Raw genomic sequence first — 21,356 nt, forward strand, 5'->3', positions numbered from 1 at the left:
CCTTTGTTCTTCTTTCTAGAAATAAACAGCTAAAGCATATAATTGATATAAACACTGGATTTAGGTACAGCATCTTAGACATCCAGAGAAAATAGTAGCTCTGAGTGCACCAACATGGCTGAAATGTACAGTATATTATGTTAAATTGCTAACATTAAAGAACAAGCAAAAAGATTAAAAAAAAAACTAGTGTCTGCCTTTGATTAACCAACTTTGGTCTTGCAAAATAATAAAATGTATGAGTGTTTCTACACAGATGGCAAGTACTTTTGCCAAAACCTTGCCATCTACTGTATGTTTAGAATGGTGGAAACTTAAGAGATTTAATGTTCATAGGACTCTTGCTTACTCATAACTGAAGAATTATACCAAGCATGCCGTTTTTAAATTCTGGCCAACTGAAAAGGTGTCTATGGTCAGAAAATCTGTGCTGATCCGGTCTTGCATACATAATGCAATGCAGAATGCCTGAGCACTACATAATTGTTTCTTTAAACGTATACTCTGTTTCAGCGTTTAAAATGCTTTATAAAAAAGAAACTCAATAACATTTTTATTATATATAAGCTATACATTTTTTTGACATTCTGAAAAAGGTTTTATGTAAGATAACTTTTGTTACAGACTTAAATTCTTTTAAAGATGTAAAAACATACTTTGATCAAGGCGACACATAAAGGTGCGACATGCTGCTTCTGTCTCGGGGCTGGGATGATCAAACACCTGCCGGCACCATTTCAAAGGGCTCTCTGGCCTCTGCTCGGCCAACATAATCTTCTTTGGAGATACATATAACCTTTAAGAATAAAAGCATTCCAATACAGAAAGAGTTAAAAAATATAAATATATATTTAACACATAAAATATGGCACGATTGCAAAGTTGTTAGCGCTGCCTCACAGTTATAAAGTTTTAATATTAATCATGGATTGGCACCTTCTCTCCATATGTACATGTTTTTTTTTTTTGTTTGTTTTTTTAATAAAGGTACTACATTTAGACAATATTCTTCATGGGCTTCTATGGTATGTGTAGTCAGCATTTTCTTCTCATTGTGGAAGAACAATGTAAAGAAGCAAAGTTATTAATGGGCTAAAACACTGTTATTGTGCCTTATAGGCAGCACACAATCATATCTTAATTGCAAATCAAAAGGATGATTCTTCTGTACCTTGAGGCAACATGAAGTACAAGACTTTCGTATTTGTCTTATATAACACAACACCAACCACCAAAAAAAATGCCTTCAGCGTTGAATCTCCCTGATCAAGGGATTTTTATTTATAGTACCAAGTAAAAATGTCTACAAAAACTAAGAAAATTAGCATACAACCAATTACCATAAAACCTGACATGAGGTAGTCTTGTTTTTTCTCCCCCTGCTGAAGAGGTGTGTGCTAGATTAACTGTGAAAGGCTCGACAAAGCATAAAACCAGACTGATTGCCAGGGTTGTTTTTTTTTACCCGACATTCATTTCATTGAGTCAAGAACAAAAAACACACACACTAAATGAAGAACTGCCTGGGACCATTTGATACAATATTATTATAATATTTAATAGGTTAATATTAAGGATAATAATGCTGTTATTTTATCTTTTTAGAGGTAAGTAATGGAAGTAATAAAATGCAGTCTGATTCTATAATATTTAACATTTTCAACATTAAGACGACCACGTGATCATCCCACTTAAATTACTTATAATTGTTGAAGCTAATTTCAAACTGAATTGCCATACATAAAATACAGAATAGTACATCATCTAAATTTTAGTGATTATTTGCTTGAGGAATCCATATATTTGTAATTGGACTTTCAAACAATAATAAACTTAAAATGGTTTATATTTGAAATAGTAGAGGACAACACACTGGTTGTATTGGTGTGAAAAATAAAATGATGAAATTATCTTCTGGTATGTATTTAGAGAAACCCATTTCACCGGTATGCTAAAAATTACTGAAAAATTTAGATACATTTGTCATTATTACTGTAACATGAAAAAAGTTTTAGTTATGTGTTCAACATTTCTTGCCTTGCTTTTCCTGTCATCCTACATTTACATAGATCATTGTAGATGTGGACCACGCACGAAATGTATGTATTCCAAATAACGATATAATTTACCCTATACAATTCCAGGCACTTAACTCCCAGACAAAGACTTCAGCTCTGAGAATTTTGTGTTCGACTTCAGCAGTGTCAGTGGGGGATGGGATAGCAAGCTGCTTGTGTGGATTGACACATTTGCAAAACAAAGACGCTGATGAGGATGTGCGAGGGAATTTAAGGTGGCTCTGCATTACAAATATTTTAGTGTACTTCAGGGATTCTAGTGTTGAACACCCCCATGCCTGTCAGATTGTGGCCCTTGAATTTCTAACAGGGAAGCCAAAAATACTTGTAAAAACACTCAAAGCTACCGTTCTCTGCTCCTCGCTCTTCACGTTAACACATCAGTGCACCCCATACGGGTATCGGCACTTGCTTACATCTACTTTAAGCCTTGCTTTACATATACATTCACATCTGCAGACTTTAAAGAAGGACCACATACAGTATTTTTGTTTTTTCAGTTGTATTTGAAGTAAACATCTAATAATGATAATACTTACTCAAATTTCATTTTTCCTACTGATAATCAGTTTCAATTCAAAAGAACAGAATTTTCTGTAAAATTGTGTTTTGCAATGATCATCAGCAAAAGCAGGAATGTATCTAATGCAGCAATGTTTAACTCAATGGCAACTGTATGTATGTAGCTTGTTCAAGAGTCAGCAGATCCAGTGACCTATTAATATTATTACTATTTGACTGATGCATTTATCTAAAGGCGACTTACAACTTTTGAGATAAAACTGGTTACAGTAATCCCTCGCTATATCACGCTTCGACTTTCGCGGCTTCACTCTATCACGGATTTTATATGTAAGCAGATCTAAATATAGAACGCTGCTTCGCTGGTTTCTGCGGACAATGGGTCTTTTTACTTCTGGTACATGCTTCCTCAGTTGGTTTGCCCAGTTGATTTCATACAAAGGGACGCTATTGGCGGATGGCTGAGAAGCTACCCAATCAGAGCATGCAGTTAAGTTCCTGTGTGCTGACTGGCTCAGCGACGAATTCGATTCTGCTGCGTTAACCAGGAAGTCTCGTCTCGCTCATTCAGCATCAACGTGTTTCGCTTTGTAAAGAGTTAACTTTCGTGCTCTTTTGTGTTTATCTTTGTGCATAGTCAAGCCCTTCGTTATGGCTCCAAAACGATCTGCTCCTGCTACTGCTTCAGGGGCCGTGCCCAAGCGCCAATGGAAGATGCTAACGATTGCCGAAAAGGTAAAAGTTTTGGATATGTTGAAGGAAGGGAACAGCTACACTGCTGTAGGATGCCATTACAGCAACAATAAGTCCACGATTCTTTTTATTTAAAAAGGAGGAAAAGAATATAAGATCTATGGCCGCAGTGTCCTTTAACCAGGGCGCAAAACGAGCTATAAGTGGATGCAATAAGGTGGTAGTCCGGATGGAATCTGCTTTCGGGATTTGGATTGAAGACTGCTGGAAGAACAACAACGGCGGTGCTAAACAGTCGCCTGAAGAGGCTCCTTTAGAAGAGCTGTAACGCTCTCCTTTGTTGTGCAGTAAAATTAAACTCATCGTTATCAGACAAGTTGTCATGTCATTGTTGGTGATTAACCATGATTAACTTTCTACGTACAGTGTCACTGTACACACATTTTACTGTACAGTATATAATTTTTATTGCATTGTACGTTTTTATTGTTGGTGTCCTGTCTATCATAATGGCTGTAACATATGTGATATCGGAGACGCTCGATATCTTTAAAATAATATTTATGTTTTACTGTATATAAACAGTGTGTTTACATACATAATTTCAACAAATCTTACCTAATACCCAAAAGAATACAAAGGGTTTGTGCTGTATAACTGTGTGGGAAATGTTTATGAGTGTGGGAGAGTTTATAAGGGCTTAAAATATATAAAAATAACCATATAAACATATGGTTCTCATTTCACAGATTTTCACCTTTTGTGGGGGATTCTGGAACGCAACCCCCACGATCGAGGAGGGATCACTGTACACTTTTTTTTCTTTTCTTTATAAATTGGATCACAGGCAGGTGAAGTGACTTTTCCCATGGTCTCACAATGTCAGTAGCAGGATCTGAATCCATAACATCAGGGTCTGAAGTAACAGGTCCAAAGTCTTATCCACTACATCATACTGCCTGCCAAGAATATTAGCTCTTGGTAAAAAAAAACAAAAAAAAAAAAAACACTACAAATATTGTATGCAGAAAAAGTACTTAGTTACATACTACTTTTGATATACCTGATTAACTCCAGACCCTTGTCTTAAGAAATTTTTGGGCAAAGCTGGGGAACACAGCTAGTGTATATATAGAGAGACATCAAGACAGAATTTCTGCTCCAGGCAGCTTTCTCACAGTAAGAAAAGTTTGCTCTACTCGCCACATACCAGATCAGAACCAGTATAAACTTGGTCCTAGCCCAAGGGCTACAGTGCAATTAACAGTGGAGCCCATGGTCTCTATCATTACACCAATCTAGAGACCATGATGGATCATAGACAGGGTCTCCATTCCATCCGGAGACAACACTAGATCTGAGATCAATCAGGTTATTAAGACAAAGATCCACCTGGTTGTATCAGCATATTGAATGCCTAGATTCCATGCAAGACAAGCTACTGCCTATCCAGGTTGAACTGGTATTAGTATTGTCATACTCACATTATTCTGCTTCTGTTTGGGCAAATGTAGAAACCTTAAGTTAATGTAAATGAACAAAAGTGCAAAACTTCTCTCCTGCTTGTTATGGTAATCTATTTTATTGCTGGGGTCACTGATATAAAAGAAAGTGGGAAGTATTCAGCCAAAACACCAATCAATCATAACATTAACTATAAGTGGAGCTACAGATTGCAGCTGCATTTTTATGGCAGGCTGGTAACAGTAGACCTCAAAGGACTATAGTTAGGATTTAGAAAACTCTGTTCAGGTCTACATTCTCTCTCTCTATATATATATATATATATATATATATATATATAAAATAAATACAAAAAGTCAATGTGTGTATGTATGTATGTTCCAGCATCACTTCCGAACAGCTGGGGCGATTTTCATGAAACTTGGTACACATGTTTCTCATTGGTTGACTACAAATACTGTAGGGTGAAATCAACCCTAACCCACCCCCTTCTGGGTAGGGTGGGGGGAGATCTTGCGCTCATGTATGCATGTTATCATTCAGTTGACACTCTGAATGACCACCAGAAGGCATAATGGAGGGGACTGCCAGCATTCTTTATGTTTGAGCACCACCGCACCCCTGTTGCTTGTGAAATTAAGTAGAGTTCTACGCATGCAAGTGTGTGTCCGGCCCGGAAGTGAGACGTAGAGTCAGGGTGAGGGCTCCAACTCCGAGGATATGCAACTGAGGTCAACACATCAGCAAAAGGAAACCTAAGAAAGACAGTCGCTTAGCTACTAATGCACAAACGATACAAGTACGTCGGCAAGAGATACCCAGAGTACTTCGGACGATTTCAATACTTTCTAGGATCGGCTTACACAGTTAGTATATAGCAGGCGACTGCCAGCATTCTTTATGTTTGAGCACCACCGCGCCTGTTGCTTTTCAAATTAAACAGAGTTGGCCGGTTCCGAGCGTCAACTGGATGATAACATACATACATACAAGACCGCAAAACAAGCGCATTAGTGAGTCTTTAAAAATAAAACTAAATTAAACCATAAAGTTGTGTTTTTTTAATTATGTTTTTCTCAATTTAAAAAAAAAACAAAAAAACACTATTTTCCTCCCGGGCAACGCTGGGTATTTCAGCTAGTAATAGTATGAAAGTTAGAATAGGGCCACTGTGTGACCCTCCCACAAGAAAACAAAACTAATGTGCGTGTGTGTGTGTGTGTGTGTGTGGGTGGGTGGGTGGGTGTGTACATACATATATTCAACTAACTGAACTTCTGCTCACTTCTTGTTACTTGATTTAAGGATGTACGTACATACATACAATCTATTCCACACTTGCTGTCACAGGATGTTCAGTGTATGCACATGCATGGTGATACTGAACACACCAGACTTTTTGCAAAATAAAACAAAAAAGTATTTTTTGCGAAGTGCCAATAAGCTTCAATACATAAGAATTTTGAAAGTTTTATTTTTTAAAATCAATTCTAAGTAACATACTAGTGAATACATTTAGTACATACACGTGGTAAGAAAATAAGATAATAGGTTTGTGATGTTGTGATCATTCTTTTAAAATGCTAGGCTGAAATCCCTCACTCTATCTTGTGACGTTTACAGTAATGTGTGCGTGCGGTGAATGAGAGAACAGTCACATGAATGCATCTGATAGTATGTAAAAGTATATGTCTGTTAAAGAAGGGTTTTTTTGCTCTGCGAGGTTATGGCAACCAAGTTAAACCCATTTGATGATCCACACTATACAGAATAGCGTTTATATTTTAATTGTTACTTATCACTTAAAAACATGCTTTTTTCACACATGCTATTATTAACTGAAACAATTCAAATGTATTTCATCTTTGTTTTCTTTCTTAAAGGAGTAGATAATTACATACCATGTGTCTTCTTCACCTTCACTACAGTCTTCTAAGTCTAAAACTTCTACTTCATCCAGGGTTGACTGACCAAATGCATCTCCTGAACCAGTTTCCTCCTCAAAAAATAAAAGTTTATTTGCAGCTGTATCCAGGGAATTAAAGTTTTCACTTTGCATTTTTTCTCTAGTTTCCTCATCAGGGGCCAGTTTCTCATTAAGACAGCTTTTACTATTATTACTTTCAACTGATTCTTCTTCACTGATGGCATTTGCTTCAAGATGCATCTCCAAATTCATAACAGAACTGGTTAAATTTATGTTTCCTTCTAATCTTATCTGTCCTGATTTGTCCCCTACAGTTCGGTCATTAATATTGCTAATTCCAGTAAGGTTGCTGTTTGCTCCAAAGCACTTTGTTCCACCTCGATTCCTGAGTTGTTGGTTTTGAATTTCAAGTCTTCTGACCAACTCCTGCAACTTTCGAACTTCTTCCAGTTCAGGTCCAGACTGATCCTGATTAGCCTCAAACCCAGAACCTGGATCAACCACCAAATTCAGCTCTGTTGAACTGCAGTGTTCTGAGGGCTGTACAGCTGCATCACTTTCTGGAACAACCATGGCCACTAATGGATGAAATCTATGTGGGGTGATCGGGGGAGAAGAAAAAAAAAAGAAAAAAAAGACAGCACACTAAATTACAAAGCAGTATATCAAAGCACTGAAATAAATTTAACAGAGAGTGGTAACCAAATGAAAATATAAACTGCATATACCCATCAGTTTAATTTGTGCTTAAATAAAACATTTCAGTCTACATACTTCCAGAAACTAGCAATTATGCTTTTGTCATTTCTATGGGGGATACAAGGTTATTGCACACAACCATTAACTTTTTTTTTTCTTTGGATTCTGAAACATTTTTTTCCATCCACTAAAGGGTGTAGACATGTAAGGGAAGAAAAGCATTTTTATGTGCCCAATTCTGTTTAATTACACATTTTATTATAAGTAGGAGACTGATAGACAACTACAGTACAAGTAATTCAAATTTATTTATTTATTTTAAAAGGGAGCAACACTATCTACCAAACATAAAGGAAGTATCTAATTTTCACATAGCAGATCACTTGTATCTATCAACACTGTTGAAATGAAGATCAAATAGTCATACATGCAAATATACTAAAAAAACACCCATCTTTTCATGGAGTATACTTACTTTTCCATAGCACTGTTTTCTCACCAACTTAATTTTTTTTATGTTTTTTTTGTAGTCATTGTACAATTTGCTCATTACTGAAAGATCAAATAAATGGCACAGTGGTAGTCCTGCTGCCTCACACTACAGAAACTGGGGTTTGTGTCACTGGTGCTCCCTATATGGAGTTTGCAGGTTCTTCCTGTGTTCATGTGGGTTTCCTCTGGGTTCCCCAGTTTCCTCCTAGTCTACAGACTGATTAGGTGAACTGGCCTTGACAAATTGGACCGAATGTGTGTGTGCTTGGGCGTGCTCACCCTGGGATGGAAAAGCACCCAGTCCAGGAATTATTCCTGCCTTGCTCCCAATGCTTGCGGAGACAGCTCCAGCTTTCTTGTGACTCTACTCTCAATAAGCAAGATCTGGAAGATTGAATAGGTGGAAGGGAGATTAGTTTCTGAAAACTAATTATAGTAGGTTTAAGCACAAGGGTCTACTGCTGTACTGCCATGGACAGGCAAGTCTAGAATACTACCCTGCCATTCTCTTAATCTCCATGGTATATTCTGCGTTAATAACTTCGCCTTAGTACAATATTACCAACCTTTATACAGTTACAATGAATACAGCTATTGATGAATATTTTTGTAGCTTAAAAAAACAGACCTATATATTTGTATGTAATATGAATATTGGGAATAAACAAAGTTATGTTCATTCCAGAAATAAATTAAACCCCATCCCTGGTTCTGAATCTTAAGGGTATTCCTGCAGTCCCAGAAGACACCCCATTCACTTAGTGAAGCCTGTTGTACAGTAATCCCTCGCTATATCGCGCTTCAACTTTCGCGGCTTCACTCCATCGCGGATTTTATATGTAAGCATATTTAAATATATATCGCAGATTTTTTCCTGGTTTGCGGATTTCTGCGGACAATGGGTCTTTTAATTTCTGGTACACGCTCCCTCAGTTGGTTTGCCCAGTTGATTTCATACAAGGGACGCTATTGGCAGATGGCTGAGAAGCTACCCAACCACAGCGCGTATTATGTATTAAATAAAACTCCTCAAATATATTGTGAGCACGGGGGCTGTTCACACCCCTAGAGGACACGGCCGCTCCTCAAAAAACGCTGAAAGATTACCGTCACACTGCTCCCTTCTTTTCTGGGCTTACATGTGGCTGCTTTGCAAGCGATATGCTTCCCGCGTGGTGCTTTGCATACTTAAAAGATCAAACAGCACGTATTGATTTTTGATTGTTTGCTTTCCTCTCTCTCTCTCTCTCGCTCTGACATTCTCTGCTCCTGACAGGAGGGGGCTTGAGCAGAGGGGCTGTTCGCACACTGGCCTAGAGGATACGGATGCTCCTCTAAAAAATGCTGAAAAATGCTTGCTCCCTTCCTTGCAGCTACTTTGTCCGGTGGTGCTTCGCATACTTAAAAGCCAAACAGCCCTATTGATTTTTGACCGTTTGCTTTTTTCTCTCTCTCTGACGCGCACTCCTTTGAAGAGGAAGATATGTTTGCATTCTTTTAATTGTGAGACGGAACTGTCATTTCTGTCTTGTCATGGAGCACAGTTTAAACTTTTGAAAAAGAGACAAATGTTTGTTTGCAGTGTTTGAATAACATTCCTGTCTCTCTACAACCTCCTGTGTTTCTGTGCAAATCTGTGACCCAAGCATGACAATATAAAAATAACCATATAAACATATGGTTTCTACTTCGCGGATTTTCACCTTTCATGGGGGGGTCTGGAACACAACCTCCGCGATGGAGGAGGGAGTACTGTATTATGTAAATGAGTTTTTTAACTGGGAAATGTGATGATAACCAAAAAATAAGGTGTATAATTAGACCAAGAGATAAAACCAGACCCTCCACCAGGGGCATCTGGAATAGAAATTAAAACAAAAAATATATCACCAGTTCAGAAAGAAGCATGCAGATATAAATGCTGCTTATTGAACATTCGCTCTCTTGGCAGTAAAACTGTTTTGGTAATTTTATATTAAGTACAAAATCTGATCTGTGTCTTCTCACTGAAACCTGGCTTAGTAAATGTGACACTGTTCCCCTAGCTGAGGTGTTAGACAGACAGATAGATAGATACTCATTCCTTCATAAGTCCAGAGATTCTGGTCGAGGAGGAGGCCTTGGAATAATTCATTGTAACAAAATGCAAATTACTTCTAAAAATGTAGGAGACTTTAAAATGAATGCCTCAATTATGCAAATATAAAAACAGTTTCCAACACAATTATAGTGCTAGTCTACAGACCACCAGGGCCATATTCATTGTTCATGACTGAATTTAGCAACCTTTTACCTGATTTGGCTATAAATTATGATCACGTAGCATTGATGGGGGATTTTAATGTACATATTGATGTGGAAATGGACACTTTTAGCAAATGTTTTACTTATTTGTTAAATTCAGCAGGATTTTGTCAGATTGTCAAAAGTCCAATTCATAATTACACATTAGATTTAATTATAACTTACAAAGTTGAAATTCAAAATTTAAATATTACTACATTAAATGAAGTTATTTCCGATCACTACTTAATTATATTTGATTTAGTCCTGTCCTTGCCAATGTACTCCTAGTTTAAAACAAAGACAGTGTGACATCTAGATTGTAATTCTGCTTCAAAATTTATAGATACTTTGAGTAAGTCGAGTGTAATTGTGGAAAACCATTTAGATCAGTAAACATCAAGCTCGAGCTCTTAAATTAGAGAGCAGATGGAGAACAACAAAGCTACATGTCTTTCAAACTGCATGGACAGAGTGTTAAATATAAAAAAAACTCTCTTTAAAGCTTGCTCAGAATACTATTCTACAATAATAGATAGCAATAATAAAAAGCCTCGGGTACTGTTTAGAACAGTGGCTAAATTAACAAATGGGAATTCAGATCTACAGTGCAAAGTACCAACAGATAACAGCAGTACAGTACAAATTGAATACTAGCTTAGCAGACCCTGTCTTACATTGCATTTAGCACTTTAGTCATTTTAATCCTGTAACTGGGCAGGAAGTCTTAACTTTAATTTCTAAAATGAAACCCACTACTTGTTCCCTAGATCCAGTGCCAACAAAACTAGTAAAAAGTGCATGTAAAAAGTGGATGATCTTGCAGCGCCTATTCTAAACACTATCAATAGTTCATTATTACATGGCACAGTACCTGATGCACTAAAAGTGTCAGTCATTAAACTAGTACTTAAAAGTCAGACCTAGACCCACACACACTTAATAATTATAGACCTATTTCAAATTTACCCTCTCTCTCTAAAATACTAGAAAAAATAGTCGCCAATCAGCTTCAGTCACACCTGACACATTACAATTTATTTGAGAAATTTCAGTCTGGTTTCCGCACTGGTCATAATACAGAAATTGCACTAACGTGGGTTGTAAATGACATTTTGATATCCTCTGATAAAGGAAACTCCACTGTAATTATGTTATTAGACTTAAGCGCAGCATTTGACACCACTGACCATTCTATTTTACCACACAGGCTAGAAAATGACATTGTGCTTACAGGCACTGTGCTCACCTGGTTTAGTTCTTATTTATCAAATAGATTCCAATATGTACAGAAATGTACTGACAGTATTCCATCATTATACACAGAACTGAAATATGGTATCTTGCAGTGCTCAGTACTGGGACCTTTACTGTTTTCACTTTACATGCTTCCACTGGGATCTATCATTAGGAAACAATCGTAATTTTCACTCATATGCAGATGACACCCAGTTATACCTTTCATTTAGATCAAATGAAGTTTCTCCAATATTGTCTTTAATTAGTTGTGTTAGTGAATTAAAGGAGTGGATGGATAAGAGCTACCAACAGTATCTTTAAACACAGATAAAACAGAGATGTTAATTGTTGGAAGGAATGACGCTGACCACAACAATATTTTGTCATCATTTAACTCAGTTGGAATCCCCATTAATTTTATGGAATCAGCTCGCAATCTAGGAGTTATCTTTGACTCTAGCATGTCATTAAAAGTGCACATTACAAAGTTGTCCAAATCATGTTTCTTGCATCTTAAAAATATTGGGAAATTGAGGTACTTTCTAAATAAACAGGATTCTGAGAAATTAATTCATGCATTTATTTCTAGTAGGATTGACTACTGCAATGCGGTGTTCACTGGATGTTCAAATTGTTCTTTATACAGCTTCCAGTTAATCCAAAATGCTGCTGCAAGAATTGCTACAAGAAAATACGAACACATAACTCCAGTTCTTAAATCCTTACACTGGCTCCCGGTTAAGTTTAGGGCAGATTTCAAAATCCTCCTTTTAATATATGAAGCATTAAATGGCTGAGGTCCGGCTTACTTGTCTTAACTTATCGGGACTTACAAACCAGAGCGCACATTGAAATCTCAAGATGCCGGTCTGCTTATGATTCCAAGGATTAATAAAATAACAGTGGGAGGTTGAGTTTTTAGTTACAGGGCCCCTAAACTGTGGAATGGTCTGCCTGCTACTATAAGAGATGCCCCATCAGCCTCAGCTTTTAAATCTCGGCTGAAGACTCACTACTTCAGTCTAGCATATCCTGACTAGAGCTGCTGATTGACTGTACAGATTGCATCTCTTTTGTTAGTCAATAGCACTAAAACATAAGCAACATGATGGTTATAATTTGTTACTAACCCTCACCTATTTGGTTTCTCTTCTCGGTACTCAAATGTGGCACTTGGTGCCACGGCCCACCTGCCAAGTTGTTTTGCCTGCCTAAGGTAAAGTCATCCCTGATGGAGGATCGTAGAAATTGTGGGGTAGAGGCGTCCTTTCATCGGATTGACTAGCCCAGCACTGTTCAGCTATGGAATGGCCAAATAGGGGTGACCGCTTGATGGCTGAGGTCTCCAGGACTCTAAACAAATCCAAATCATATTATGTGATATCATCTACTGTTAAATTCTGCTCCATACTTGTAATTTTTTTATTTTTATACTGCATTGAGGATTTTTTCTGTTCTGTGTATAGCATTGTATTGACCCCTTCTTTTTGACACCCACTGCACGCTTAACCTACCTGGAAAGGGGTCTCTTTTTGAACTGCCTTTCTAAAGGTTTCTTCCATTTTTTCCCCTACAAGATATAAAGATGTGATTTTAATAGCAAAAAACAAAGCAGGCAAATATTCTATTTTGGGTGGAAGAAAAATGAAAAAAAAAATTGTTTCTGCTTAAAAAAAAAAAAAAAAAAAAAAAAAAAAAAAAAATAATTATATATATATATATATATATATATGTATATATATATATATATATATATATATATTATATTCCCCTGTAGCTGGTGCACAAATGTAAATAGAATCGGAGTCATTTTCTTTAAAATCATCTAGTTTTTAAACATTTGTTAGGATAAATTTAGATTGAGTCAGTCGCTCATTTTTGAGTCATCCTCTCCATAGAGTCACATTCCGACACCTCGAGAAAGATCACTTTGATAATGTTCAAATTGTGTTTGGGTATTTGTAAAAACCTTTACAAATTCAGACAAGATTTTAACTCTGTTGCAATACTTTTGACATACATATATTTGGTATACAGTGATCCCTCGCTATATCGCGCTTCGTCTTTCGCGGCTTCACTCCATCGCGGATTTTAAATGTAAGCATATGTGAATATATATCGCGGATTTTTCACTGCTTCGGGGATGTCTGTGGTCTACAGTACGTGTGCTTCCTCAGTTGATTTGCCCATTTGAATTCAAACAAGGGATGCATTTGAATTCAAACAAGGGACGCTATTGGCGGATGGCTGAGAAGCTACCCAATCAGAGCACGCAGTTAAGTTCCTGTGTGCTGCTGATTGGCTCAGCAACGGAGTGCTGCATTAACCAGGAAGTCTCATTTCACTCATTCAGCATTAATGCACGTTACTGCTAATGCTTCAGGATTGCAGAAAAGGTAAAAGTTTTGGATATGTTGAAGGAAGGAAACAGCTACACCGCTGTAGGACACAATTACAGCATCAATGAGTCCACGATTCTTTTTATTTAAAAAGGAGGAAAAGCATATAAGATCTACGGCCGCAGTGTCCTTTAATCAGGGCGCAAAACGAGTTGCAAGGGGACGTGATAAGGCAGTAGTCTGGATGAAATCTGCTTTAGGGATTTGGATTGAAGAGTGCTGGAAGAAGAACAACGGCAGTGCTAAACAGTTGCCTGAAGAGGCTCCTTTAGAAGAGCTGTAACGCTATCCTTCGTTGTGCAGTAAAATTAAACTCATCGTTATCGGACAAGTCGTCGTGTCATTGTTGGTGAGTAACCATAATTAATTATTTACGTACAGTACTTATTACATGTACATAGTTTAGTGTCGCTGTACACACATTTTACTGTATACAATTTTTCTTGCATTGTACGTATTTATTGCTGGTGGCCTGTCTGTTGTAATGGCTGCAACGTATGATATCGGAGACGCTCGATATCTTTAAAATAATATTTAGGTTTTACTGTATGTAAACTGTGTTTACATACATAATTTCAACTAATCTTACCTAATATCTAAGAGAATACAAAGGGTTTATGCTGTATAACTGTGCGTGAAATGTTTATAATAGTGTGGGAGAGTTTGTAAGGGCTTAAAATATATAAAAATAACCATATAAACATATGGTTTCTACTTCGCGGATTTTCTTATTTCGCGGGTGGCTCTGGAACGCAACCCCCGCGATGGAGGAGGGATTACTGTATAAACACTGAGCTATTAAATACGTCGGTCTAGTGGGAAGATTAAATGAAACACGTTGAAAAAGGGCTAAAATACCAACGGTACAATTAATGTGAAAAGTTACAGATGAATCTTACTTGAAATATTACTCTTTATATATGTTAAAACTACTTAATTCAGGATAAAGATTTTAAAATATTTTCAATATAAAATATTAATGACTTCTGAGTTTGTTTTCATTACTTTGTTGATCAATTCATTTAATTTCTAGAACATCTAATGAACTGCGAGTCTAAGGGCCGGTTTATACATTACGCTCCGAACGCATACACACATGTATCCTGGCTGCCATACATTCCCAGCGTTCTTTTGACGCATGCTCTGAAATTAATAAGACGTGTGTGCGAGTTGCAGTACCAGCGAAAATATGGGATAAGTTTTGGTACACAACATCAGCGTTATTGTTTACTATCAAACGTGATAGCAGGCTTGCAGCTCCAACAGGATCAACATGTGTGTTTCAATATTTGATAAATGGTTTGATGCGGTGAAGCAAATCAAATGCGGACATGCAAGTGTCTTTATGGTGCTTTTCTTCTTCCATTTCTCATAAGCAATACAAGCTTCACATATTCCCCATCATAATGACGCAATATATGTAAAGTTCTTGCATACCATCTTTGTCGCTGTTGCAGTCTTTTTATTTAATTTTTTTTTTTCACCTTCGCAATAGCATCAAAATGCAAAGAATTTGTTTTTTTACATCTTTCTTCCCTCAACTCATAACATAGTGAAACCAGATGTTTTCTCACCATGATTCACTCTTGCACTGCCATCTGGTGGAATCCTCTAGATTTAATTAAAAGCATGTGCGCAAGTTAAGTCAGTACACTGCTTGTGTACCAGCAGGGTCCTCAAGCACATGCATCACATTGTGTCAGATATATCCCCGTCCGAAGCATCACATTAGAAGTGTGTGGGCAACCACTCTCAATTTGACTGCTTCTATTCACCACAGAAACTGTGCCATATTATAAATTTCTCTGTGAATGTTTGCAACTAAGATTTGCGTTTTTCTTTTAAGTTTGTCTATAGATAGATAGATATCTGCAGTGGCTCAAAACACTTTTTTGCAGTCAAGTGAATTAATTGCATATTACTTCAGAATACTAGCACAAAGTGCCTCAGGTGAGGATCCACACATTTGCACTTGTTATATTATTGAGTCACCTCCACTACAGCTAAAAAGGTTAAAAAAGGCAATATCGATAAGAAACAGACTTCGCTATTCATAGGAAGTCTGGCATATACATGTACCTCATGACCTTATTTTGTTTCCCAAGTAGTGTTTCTGGCTTTGTGGAAGAAAAGTAAATATGGCTTTTAATCCAGTTAAATTCATATATTGGTTTTCTGGACCTACTACAAGTATCTTTGGTTTGGTTTGATGCAGATTTTAGCTCCTGTTTCTTTTCAAACTAAAATAGTAAAACAGGTATATTTCACTTACAACAGACACTGTAATTAAATTCTTCAAAATTCTCAAGCCATGCCCTTTCTATGTTACCTTTATGTAGTGTTTATTCGAGCTATAGAATTTTTAAAAATATGCATTTAAATTGTTCAAAGCATATAACATGGTGCCTTGCAAAAACACACACTGACCAATTATATAATTACTGTGATTAACACGGTTCCAGTTTTGAGTCAGTAAGCAGATGAGATTAAACTGGTGTTTCCTGAATAAACCGATGCAAACTTAACATGGGAAAGAAAAACAACCTAGTATAAGAACGCAGTGTAGGAAACGTGAGATTACTTCAAATGTTCAGTCTCCAAAAAAACCTCTCTTACCTCCTGCACCTGACAAAATGATTGAAGGCACAATATAGCTAGCTATCTATAATGACCAATGTCAGATCAGGTGTAACATTATGGTACTTGTAAAAGTCAGCTTCCCGACCACACACCCACCCACCCAGTTTTATTCGCTCCGTCACGTTCACGCTTTCCCTGCCCCCTCCTGGTCTGACCCTAACCAACAGCTTCAGCATAAATTTACACCCGATCGAACGCTGTTGGTTTTCACAGAATATTGCAAAAGTGCGATGGTATTTTCTGATTGGTACTATTCAGGTCATAAAATGATTTCTTCAAAATCTCACATATATTTGCATCTTTCTTTTTTTCCCCCGGTGCTGCAATGACATCATGGACCAGAAGGTGTGAGCTTATTCAGTGTGAACATGCGGGTGGCCTGTTGCTATGTGCTACAACATGCTTGACCTGCCGATGATAAACGCACATGTACTGTACAAGGCATGCACGGGTCCACTGAGAAAAGGAGAGAGTGCTCTTGGCTCACCTTGCAGAGGAACTTTGTCTTCACTTCTTATAAAAAAAAAAAAGTGGATGGAAAAAGAAAAAGAGGAAGCAACCTCGACAAGCTTCTGTTCTAAGACCACCGCTTCCTCCAAGAAAGCATACTCAGTGTCCGGTGCCCCTTAAATGTAATAGGAACCACAGCATAGAGAGAAGTGTGTACATTGCAACAGGTACACATGTTGTAAATGGAGGAAGAACGGTCCTTGGGTGTTTAGGAACTGTTAACATTTGAATTTGACGATTGTATATAGTGCAGAACTGATCTCTGTACTATTCTTTCCTCTGCATGTCCTGGACTACAAAAGAAACACCACCATGCACCAAAATGTGGAGACTGGGCAAGACTGGTGGAAAAAAACAAAAACGCTGTCACTGATTACAACCGCAAGAAGGTATGCGAATGAATATGAATAATGTTTCATCAGTACCACAAAGTTTTCCAAAACGTACTACGCAGGTCATAAAATATCACATATACCGATGTTTCTGTTTTTTTGTCAGTGCGACTTTGACAGCGCTTGGTGTGTGGGTGGGTGTGTTTGTGTGTGTCCTGTGGTGGGTTGGCAACCTGCCCGGGATTGGTTCCTGCCTTGTGCCCTGTGTTGGCTGGGATTGGCTCCAGCAGACCCCTGTGACCCTGTGTTCGGATTCAGCGGGTTGGAAAATGGATGGACTTTGACAGCATGGACCATGAGGTGCATACTAATTCAGCGTGAGCAGGAACACTCAATAAAACTGAATAAAAAAAATTCAAATGACAATGAGATACCAAGAAGGCATGATTCATCAGCATTTGTGTGTTAGCTTTTATCCCTCCAGATTAGAGAATTTCCAGTTACATTGTCTCAAACCACTCACATGTACAGTTATTCCTAGATTCAGATAAAAACTAACAGTGTTAGATCTGAGGTGTGGTGGTTGAACCGTGATCATGACAGAGAATAAAAGTGGAGAAATTTGCGGTAAATTTGCCTCTTGATTACAAGTCAGCAGTTCTTACCGCTGCACAACGGAAGCTGCCGTATTATACTTTGTGTGAAAGTGTTTATTTGATATTTGGACTTCAGCCTTCACACATTATACAGTTCAGGTTTACATTTTGTCAATTATTACTAAAACATGAAAAACTTTGTTTTAACGATGTGTTTACATAGATTGTTGTAGACATGGAACACAAATGAAATGTATGTATTCCAAATGACGATATATTCTTTACCCTCTACAACTCCAGGCAATTCACTCCGATATAAACACTGAGAACCTTCTTTGTGAATTGAGCTGTGGCGATGGGTAGGGGGGATGGAATTGTAGGCTGCTTGCTGCTTGTGTTGACCGACACATTTACAAAACAAAAGATGCGAAGGGATTTAAGGTGGGCCGGATTACGAGTTTTTCATAGGCTTTGGTAATTCTAGTGTTAAGATCTCAGAGTTGATTTCGGTCCACAAATCTAAAGTTTAAACCCCTGGGGCATACATGTATAAATGGTGTATATGCACAAAAATGTTGCATACGTCTGTTTCCACGCTCACATCGCGATGTATAAAAACTAAAACTTGCCGTAAAGCCACACACACTCTCACGCCAGCTCAAACCATAGTGTATGCAAGTTTTCGGCTCAGTTTTGCAAACTGGCGGCACCCAGAATCAAAGCAGTGCTACTGTTCCTGGGTGGCTTCCCTTTATTTTTTTAGATTCACATCCCTTGACACAGCTTTAACAAATACAGTGGTGTGAAAAACTATTTGCCCCCTTCCTGATTTCGTATTCTTTTGCATGTTTGTCACACAAAATGTTTCTGATCATCAAACACATTTAACCATTAGTCAAATATAACACAAGTAAACACAAAATGCAGTTTTTAAATGATGGTTTTTATTATTTAGGGAGAAAAAAAAATCCAAACCTATATGGCCCTGTGTGAAAAAGTAATTGCCCCCTTGTTAAAAAATAACCCAACTGTGGTGTATCACACCTGAGTTCAATTTCCGTGGCCACCCCCAGGCCTGATTACTGCCACACCTGTTTCAATCAAGAAATCACTTAAATAGGAGCTGCCTGACACAGAGAAGTAGACCAAAAGCACCTCAAAAGCTAGACATCATGCCAAGATCCAAAGAAATTCAGGAACAAATGAGAACAGAAGTAATTGAGATCTATCAGTCTGGTAAAGGTTATAAAGCCATTTCTAAAGCTTTGGGACTCCAGCGAACCACAGTGAGAGCCATTATCCACAAATGGCAAAAACATGGAACAGTGGTGAACCTTCCCAGGAGTGGCCAGCCGCCCAAAATTACCCCAAGAGCGCAGAGACGACTCATCCGAGAGGTCACAAAAGACCCCAGGACAACGTCTAAAGAACTGCAGGCCTCACTTGCCTCAATTAAGGTCAGTGTTCACGACTCCACCATAAGAAAGAGACTGGGCAAAAACGGCCTGCATGGCAGATTTCCAACACGCAAACCACTGTTAAGCAAAAAGAACATTAGGGCTCGTCTCAATTTTGCTAAGAAACATCTCAATGATTGCCAAGACTTTTGGGAAAATACCTTGTGGACTGATGAGTCAAAAGTTGAACTTTTTGGAAGGCAAATGTCCCGTTACATCTGGCGTAAAAGGAACACAGCATTTCAGAAAAAGAACATCATACCAACAGTAAAATATGGTGGTGGTAGTGTGATGGTCTGGGGTTGTTTTGCTGCTTCAGGACCTGGAAGGCTTGCTGTGATAGATGGAACCATGAATTCTACTGTCTACCAAAAAATCCTGAAGGAGAATGTCCGGCCATCTGTTCGTCAACTCAAGCTGAAGCGATCTTGGGTGGTGCAACAGGACAATGACCCAAAACACACCAGCAAATCCACCTCTGAATGGCTGAAGAAAAACAAAATGAAGACTTTGGAGTGGCCTAGTCAAAGTCCTGACCTGAATCCAATTGAGATGCTATGGCATGACCTTAAAAAGGCGGTTCATGCTAGAAAACCCTCAAATAAAGCTGAATTACAACAATTTTGCAAAGATGAGTGGGCCAAAATTCCTCCAGAGCACTGTAAAAGACTCATTGCAAGTTATCGCAAACGCTTGATTGCAGTTATTGCTGCTAAGGGTGGCCCAACCAGTTATTAGGTTCAGGGGGCAATTACTTTTTCACACAGGGCCATGTAGGTTTGGATTTTTTTCTCTCCCTAAATAATAAAAACCACCATTTACAAACTGCATTTTATGTTTACTTGTGTTATATTTGACTAATGGTTAAATGTGTTTGATGATCAGAAACATTTTGTGTGACAAACATGCAAAAGAATAAGAAATCAGGAAGGGGGCAAATAGTTTTTCACACCACTGTACACTGCTATTAACCACATATCGTTTTTCAGTTTAAGGCATCTGATTGTAATCAACCTGTAACCATATAATGGTTAAAGGAATGGCCAAACTATTTCAAATACTATAGCTACTTCAGTGTTGCAACTCTCAATGAACCACCAAGTATTTTAACCCAATGTATCCAAGTGTGGAATCACAGCTCTACAGCAGATGATCGGAAATCTCCCGCAGATTGTGTCAAGAGTGGAAACAATTCTTGGGGTACAGCTTCTAGCAAACGCTGCCTCAGCCATACGCACAGTCTATTTGAACTTTTTGGCAAACACTTCAGAGCCTTTCCTGCATGAACCTCACCGTTCAGAAATCATTTCATCCCAAAGAGATAAACACACTCAATTAGTCCATCAAGTGCTCCTGGTAGAACTGTTTGTACTTCGAAGTACAATTACCTCACTGTAAACTTGCATTACAGTTGTAATATTGCACAACCTGAGCCACATATTTTCATTGTTTTTTTTATTGTATTATTGTTATTGTTGTTTTTGTTGTTATTTTACCATTTTGTAGGAAAATATGTTTATGGAGGATATGCATGTTGAATCTTATTGCACCATACAATAATAATAATAATAATAAAATAATTCAATTCAATAGAATAGAGTGCGTATTGACAGATGATGATGACTAGCATCTATTCGATTTAGATTTCCAGACCCTATCTTCTTGGAGCTCTTGATATTTTTCAGATGAAATGCAATAAAGCATATATATTGCACTATACAGAATTATTTTTTAACTTCATGTAAATAATGTATACTGTTATTAAACGTGTGGACACGGTGGACAGCAGTAGCGATAAACTGGTGCCCCGTTCAGGGATTGTTCCTGCTGCACGCTGTATACTTGCTGAGACTGGCGTGACCCTGGATGGATAGGATAATTAAATTTGTACTACGAAGATATTTCAATGTTCCTTAAGTTTTGAACATTGTCGTTCTAAGTTTACAGATGGCTTGACATTTATTAAAGAGCCAATTGTGTGGCGATTGGTAACCTGGAGAAAAAAAAAAAGGAAAGACAGGAATT

At 37.8% G+C, this 21,356-nt stretch overlaps 1 protein-coding gene across 2 annotated transcripts in view; it reads right to left on the bottom strand.

The window, feature by feature from the left end:
- zgc:66447 (SLAIN motif-containing protein-like) overlaps positions 1–21,356 on the bottom strand; it is a 63,260-nt gene that overhangs the window by 17,543 nt on the left and 24,361 nt on the right. For both annotated transcript variants that reach the window (XM_028815999.2, XM_028815998.2), the window contains exons 2-3: positions 6,659–7,276; positions 657–796 (exon numbers count right to left, since the gene is read on the bottom strand). In XM_028815999.2, coding sequence (XP_028671832.1) covers positions 657–796; positions 6,659–7,257 — 739 coding nt within the window. In that variant the 5' untranslated portion in view covers positions 7,258–7,276. The remainder of the gene's footprint in view (positions 1–656; positions 797–6,658; positions 7,277–21,356) is intronic.

Source organism: Erpetoichthys calabaricus, chromosome 12 (assembly GCF_900747795.2).
Source record: "Erpetoichthys calabaricus chromosome 12, fErpCal1.3, whole genome shotgun sequence".
NCBI lineage: Eukaryota > Metazoa > Chordata > Cladistia > Polypteriformes > Polypteridae > Erpetoichthys > Erpetoichthys calabaricus.